Consider the following 6,948-nt stretch of genomic DNA (forward strand, 5'->3'; position numbering starts at 1 on the left):
CACCAGAGTATCTATGTACTGTATCTCTCTCTGAATTCATAGGCCTTGTGCTTTTACTCAATTCGCTTTACTTCTTACTAAACCTTTAGACAAATATAAAAAAGAGATAACAAAAAAAAGCTAATCCCAGCAAACCAGTAGTCACAAACAGGCTCCCAAGCAGAACAATGCAACCTAACATGAGGGCTCAGAATGCATGAATGCTGAATGCACTACATAATAGAACTTTCAAAAACTAAAATATCAAGAACCACAAAAGCCCCATTAAAAACAAGCATCTAGAAAGTTCAACGTTTGTCTCCCATATACCACTTCAACTTCTCATATAAGATACAGAACCTTAAGAAAAAAGATTGAAGCTGCTTTGTGAGGCAGTCCGTTCCCTACAGTTTTGAGATGCAGATTAAAATCCCTGAAAGCGTCTCAGCTCAAAGCAGTGAGAAGTGGAATTCAATGTTTTAGTAGCATATTTGCTCAAGAGGTCAGTACTAGTAAGCATAAGATCGTGGGGGTTTGTATATTAGACTTTAAAGAAGTTGCTCTTTCTCTGGAAGACTCATATGTTGAAACCTCACATACAAGATGCAAGTCCTCACACTCTCATAACTGGCACTACTGTTAATTCCCAACCCACTGCCAAATTCCAGAGAATTATGTTTCCAAGGGCGAAGAGCATCTGACGTCTAGCAACACAAAAGCCTTTCCCAAATCTTTTTTAGAAGAAAATTTCTTTGCAAGTGTGTTTATCAAGAGTTTTGATATGTATTGTGATGCCCAAAGTATCAGTGGCATTTTGCTAACAAGTTTCATCTCTCGCCACTTCTCAAACTAAAGAGATGTTTGGCTCCTTTCAGCTGCATGCCACTATTTTACTTTGATCTACAACCCATCCTGGACAATGATCCCTCACTTCACAGACCTTGGGAGGCAGGCCAGTCCTCGCCCACAGACAACCCGCCAACCTTAAGCATATTCTCACCAGCGACCACGCACCGCACCATTACAACTCTAACTCAGGAACCAACCCATGCAACAAACCTCGATGCCAACTCTGCCCACATATCTACACCAGCAACACCATCATAGGACCTAACCAGATCAGCTACAACATCACCGGTTCATTCACCTGCACATCCACCAGTGTTATATATGCCATCATGTGCCAGCAATGCCCCTCTGCTATGTACATTGGCCAAACTGGACAGTCACTACGCAAGAGGATAAATGGACACAAGTCAGATATCAGGAATGGCAATATACAAAAACCTGTAGGAGAACACTTCAGCCTCCCTGGCCACACAATAGCAGATGTAAAGGTAGCCATCTTACAGCAAAAAAACTTCAGGACCAGACTCCAAACAGAAACTGCTGAGCTCCAGTTCATTTGCAAATTTGACACCATCAGATCAGGATTAAACAAAGACTGAATGATTATCCAACTACAGAAGCAGTTTCTCCTCCCTTGGTGTTCACACCTCAACTGCTAGCAGAGCACCTCACCCTCCCTGATTGAACTAACCTCGTTATCTCCATACTGATTTATACCTGCCTCTGGAAATTTCCATTACTTGTGTCTGATGAAGTGGGCATTCACCTATGAAAGCTTATGCTCCAATACTTCTGTTAGTCTTAAAGGTGCCACAGGACCCTCTGTTGTATTTTACTTTTGTTAATTAATTTAGCTTAAAAGAAGGTTCAGGGGTTTTTTTTGAATGACACTACAGTTTTGAAAGCAAATTTATTCTCATCACAACAGAAACTATCCCATTCTGTGTCCGCAGAGGAAAGCCAACGCTCAACCATCATTACATTAAACAGTCAGAAGTTTGAGAATCAGGCCAGAAATGAACATGGATCAATAATTAAATCCTACAAAAGCAGCCTCACTTTGTTCTAGCTCCTAACAAACAGAAGTGCATCTCTCTCTGGATTGCCCAAACCTACTCACATCCAGCTTCTCTCTACAGAGGTCCCAAAAGACAGCCCTTGACCAAAACCAAATTAAGAACCTTTTGTTGCTCACACAGTATTGCATAGGACAATTCAAGGATACAAAAGCACTTCATATTTATGTTTGACTTAAAATAGAAGCTATTTTTCTATAACAAACAGAAATTTGAAGTTGAAAGAATCACTTCTTTTCAAGGGTTTGTTTTTTCAAGAACTATGAATTTTCTCAATAGACACCTTATTGAGCCTGGAAATTCCAAGTTAAAGTTCCCCATTTAAAAAAGAAATCCAAGATACCTGTAAGTACACAAATGCACAGTTAACTCAAACCACCTTAACTCTGCCCTCCTTTCATAAGGGAATCATGTAAACAACCAAAAGGTGAGAAACATTATCCTTTCATCACCTGGTTTCATTTTATCACTGACCTTAAAGACTTTAATTACCTTTTAATTATACAGCTGTTATGCAGACTGCAGTCTTCTTTAAAGTAACAAACAGTCCATGTATAATAGATCCTTTTAACCTTAACTCCAGGTTAAATTTTTTTTTTTTAATTAAGAACTTCCTTAGGTTTTTATAAACATTTAAGAACTGATCAATGACAAAAGTCCACGTGGACCCTGCAAGCCACACAGGGATGGGCTCAATTCTTTCCAAGATAACCTCCTGCCTCCGCTGTGTTACTATCTCACCCTTCAAGTCCGCAGCACTGCTATGGGTACCCGCATGGCCCCACAGTATGCCAACATTTTTATGGCTGACTTAGAACAATGCTTCCTTAGCTCTCGTCCCCTAACGCCCCTACTCTACTTGCACTACAGTGATGACATCATCATCATCTGGACCCATGGAAAAGCCGCCCTTTAGGAATTCCACCATGATTTCAACAATTTCCATCCCACCATCAACCTCAGCCTGGACCAGTCCACGCAAGAGATCCACTTCCTGGACACTACAGTGCTAATAAGCGATGGTCACATAAACACCATCCTATACCGGAAGCCTACTGACCGCTATACTTACCTACATGCCTCCAGCTTTCATCCAGATCACACCACACGATCCATTGTCTACAGCCAAGCTCTAAGATACAACCGCATTTGCTCCAACCCCTCAGACAGAGACAAACACCTACAAGATCTCTATCAAGCATTCTTACAACTACAATACTCGCCTGCTAAAGTGAACAAACAGATTGACAGAGCCAGAAGAGTACCCAGAAGTCACCTACTCCAGGACAGGCCCAACAAAGAAAGTAACAGAACACCACTAGCCGTCACCTTCAGCCCCCAACTAAAACCTCTCCAGCGCATCATCAAGGATCTACAACCTATCCTGAAGGACGATCCCTCACTCTCACAGACCTTGGGAGACAGGCCAGTCCTCGCTTAACAGACAGCCCCCCAACCTGACGCAAATACTCACCAGCAACCACACACCACAAAACAAAAACACTAACCCAGGAACCTATCCTTGCAATAAAGCCCATTGCCAACTCTGTCCACGTATCTATTCAAGTGACACCATCATAGGACCTAATCACATCAGCCATACCATCAGGGGCTTGTTCATGTGCATATCTACCAATGTGATATATGCCATCACGTGCCAGCAATGCCCCTCTGCCATGTACATTGGCCAAACCGGACAGTCTCTATGCAAAAGAATAAATGGACACAAATCAGACATCAAGAATTATAACATTCAAAAACCAGTCGGAGAACACTTCAACCTCTCTGGTCACTCAATTACAGATCTCAAAGTCGCAATACTCCAACAAAAAAAACTTCAAAAACAGACGCCAACGAGAAACTGCAGAATTGGAATTAATTTGCAAACTTGACACCATTAAATTAGGCTTGAATAAAGACTGGGAGTGGATGGGTCATTACACAAAGTAAAACCGATTTCCCTGTGCTAATTTCTTTTTCCCCTACTGTTACTCACAATTTCTTGTCAACTGTTGGAAATGGGCCATCCTGATTATCACTACAAAAGTTTTTTTCTCCTGCAGATAATATCCCACCTTAACTGATTACTCTCGTTATAGTTAGTAATGGCAACACCCATTTTTTCATGTCCTGTGTATATATATCTTCCTACTATATTTTCCACTGCATGCATCTGATGAAGTGGGTTTTAGCCCATGAAAGCATATGCTCAAATAAATTTGTTAGTTTCTAAGGTACTCGTTGTTTTTGCTGATACAGATTAACACAGCTACCACTTTGAAACCTGTCTCTTTCCTGTCTGCCAACCACTTCCCCCATCATGTTCACCTACATCTGGGACATGCATGCTTTGCAAAGCACTCATGGGGTCACATCTCCAATATATGCTTTTTAGCCATGCAAATTTCATGATGTATGTGAAAAATCACAGCTAATATCTAAATAATTGTACGTAACATCCACAAACAAAGTGTGTGGCTGATTACTGGCTGAAGTTCTATGGCCTATGTTATACAGGTCAGGTTACATTATCACAAGGGTCCCTTCTAGCCTTAAAAATCTATGCACTTCAAAACGATGAGGTCAGCAGCTTATTTGACAAAGGGAATGAGAAACTGCCTGCTTAGTCCCCCCACGGAAAGCTTCCGGCTCCGCACTAGCAAGCACGCAAGGCATGTCCGAGACCATGTAATTAAAGAGGCTGGGGCAGTCCGTGAAGCTTTTCCTGCAGGCAGGTGCACTGACTCATTCACAACTCACTTCCCGTGTTCACCAATCCCCATCAGCGTCCAGCAGCTCGCTCTGCAGAAGCAGTAAATGGCTAAGCCCCGGCCCGAAGCGCCGGCAAGCCAGAGCACCAGGGGGCAGCATGGGGGCTGCGATGGGCAGAGCGAGGAACCTGCTCCCGGAGGGCTCCGCGTGGGCGCTGTGCCCGCGCCGTGGGCTGCACAGCTCCGGGCCCCGTGCACGGACGGTCCGCGAGCTGCAGCCCCTGGCAACGCCCCCCCCGGGGCCCGGCCCCTCGCCCAGGGTCCTGCCCGGCCGCGTGACCGGCGCCCGATAACCGCCCCGGGTGGAGCTCCCGGGGGCAGGGCCCGGCCCAGCGAGCCCCTAACGGGAGAGGGGTCGGCGGCCCCCGAGGCCCCGCCGGGGAAGTCGAGGCCGGGGCGGCCCGTCCCCCTCACACCGCTCCCCGCCCGGGCCGCTGCGGGGCCCCAGGCCCGGCTCCCCCCGGGCCGGCACCTGGAACTGCAGCAGCCGCTCGGTCTGCTCCGCCGTCAGCTCCCGCTCCTCAGGCGCCGCCATTTTGCTGCCGCCTCTGACCCGCCGCTCCGTCACTCTCCGGAACTGACGTACCACGCCGCCGCACTTCCGGCCTGGCGCTGGCTAGCCGGCCCCACGGCCAACGGCCGCTTCTCTGGGCCAGCCGGAAACGGCCGAGCGCCATCCGGAGATGCCCGAACCTCACTCGGGCTTGTCCGGAAATACCCGAACCCTGGCCCATGTTCCACGTGACCTACCAGCGGAGGTTCCCGAATTTGGGACGAAGCTGTCCGGAGATGCCCGAAGGCCGTGGTCACTTGTGGACTGCCTGGTTCGAATCCGGCCTCCGGCCACAGCCTGGCCCTGGCCCTTCCATGACCATGGGACTGGCTTCCTGGGGCTGCAGCCTGAGCTCCATGCGGGCCCAGCTGCCGGGCTGCACAGGCCACGGATGGGGCCAGCTCCCCGCACTGCATTCTCCTAGGCCTGGGCAACCTTTCTCCTCTCTCCTGGGACACAGGACAGGCCCCAGGTCCCAATTTCTGACTGTGCTCAGCACCAGGTGCTGCAGGGGGAGATGCCAGAACCCGCCGGGGCCAAACGGGGAGAATCTGTCCCTGCCATCCCCCGCCCAGGTCTCCTCCTGGTTTCAAATAGTGTCTGGTTTAATCCTGAAATGGGGGTTTAACATTCCTGCCCCAATGTCTGCTGGAGCATTCACTTGTCACCGCGGATAGTCTTGTTTTGACAGTCCCTGATCATTTGAGTGAACTTCGTTCTTGCCCTCTGCTGAATTCACGTCCCCACACCATCTCCCGCCACCCCCAATGGCCACCCCCCTGTACATACACACATCACCCCCCCTTCACACCGGTAACAAATGGCACCAGATAGTGGGCGATTGTCCCCCTCCAGTACACTCCCTTACAGATCTGCAAACTGGTGTCCTCGCCTGGATTCTTTGCCAGCATCAGGGTTAGTGAATGTGAGGAATTGTCAAAGCAGAGGGCTTGGGAGAAACTGAGATTATGGGCAGACTCCCAAGAACACCCCTGGCTGCACCCTCCAGAAACGTCCCAGAGCCATACTGGACTGGCAGGGCTGACGTGGCCAGGGGGTATCACACCACACACACACTTTCTGGGGACCCAGGGGAGGAGAAGGGGGGTGTTTCCATGTTTGGTAACTGTAATGCCTCATGGTGCCGGCTTGTCTCCGCACCGACCAGCTGTGGCTCAAGGTGAGATGGGTAAAAACTGTCCCAAGACATTACAAAAAATGTGCCGGGCCCAATTCAGAAGAAGGGAACAAACTGAGCCCTGTGCAGGTTTGAGCAGGTAAGCGCACGTCTGTTTCTTAGGGCACAGGCGCTGCTGAGTCCGGGAGTCTATTTCCCGATGTGCCCGGTCAGGGGCATCCTGCAGGAATCCTGCCCTGTCCCCCCGGGGCCTTCGGGGCTTTGCAGACCAGGGCCCTGCCCCAAGGAGCGTCCAAATGAACACGCCCGGGGCTCCGGGAAAGGAGCGGGTGGCTGCGAAGTGAGGGGGGGTCTCTTCCGCACCCCTCCGCTGTGCCTGCGGGTTCGGGGGGCAGGCCGGGGGCTGGGAGGCTGCTCGCTATGGGGAGCTGGTGTCCCAGCGGCCCGTACCCGCTCCACCCCCCAGCGCCCGCCTGCGGGTCCCCTCTAGGGCGCCCCGCCGCGGCGGGTCCCGCCTTCGGGGGACGAGCCTGGCCCACCTCGCGGGCGCTGTGCTCCGCCCCAGAGCAGGCCGGGCCCCCC

General features: G+C 49.8%; 2 protein-coding genes across 2 annotated transcripts in view; one reads left to right on the top strand and one right to left on the bottom strand.

Moving 5' to 3' along the window:
• The window catches only part of FAF2 (Fas associated factor family member 2), a 28,010-nt gene extending 22,800 nt beyond the window's left edge, over positions 1-5,210 (bottom strand). Inside the window, exon 1 of the mRNA XM_034778092.1 lies at positions 5,148-5,210. Coding sequence (XP_034633983.1) covers positions 5,148-5,210 — 63 coding nt within the window. The remainder of the gene's footprint in view (positions 1-5,147) is intronic.
• Positions 5,211-6,359: 1,149 nt separating this feature from the next.
• Positions 6,360-6,948, top strand: part of CLTB (clathrin light chain B) — a 15,472-nt gene continuing 14,883 nt past the window's right edge. The window contains exon 1 of the mRNA XM_034778851.1: positions 6,360-6,408. Within this exon, the coding sequence (XP_034634742.1) occupies positions 6,360-6,408 (49 nt within the window). The remainder of the gene's footprint in view (positions 6,409-6,948) is intronic.

This window comes from Trachemys scripta, chromosome 8 (genome assembly GCF_013100865.1).
Source record: "Trachemys scripta elegans isolate TJP31775 chromosome 8, CAS_Tse_1.0, whole genome shotgun sequence".
Lineage (NCBI taxonomy): Eukaryota > Metazoa > Chordata > Testudines > Emydidae > Trachemys > Trachemys scripta.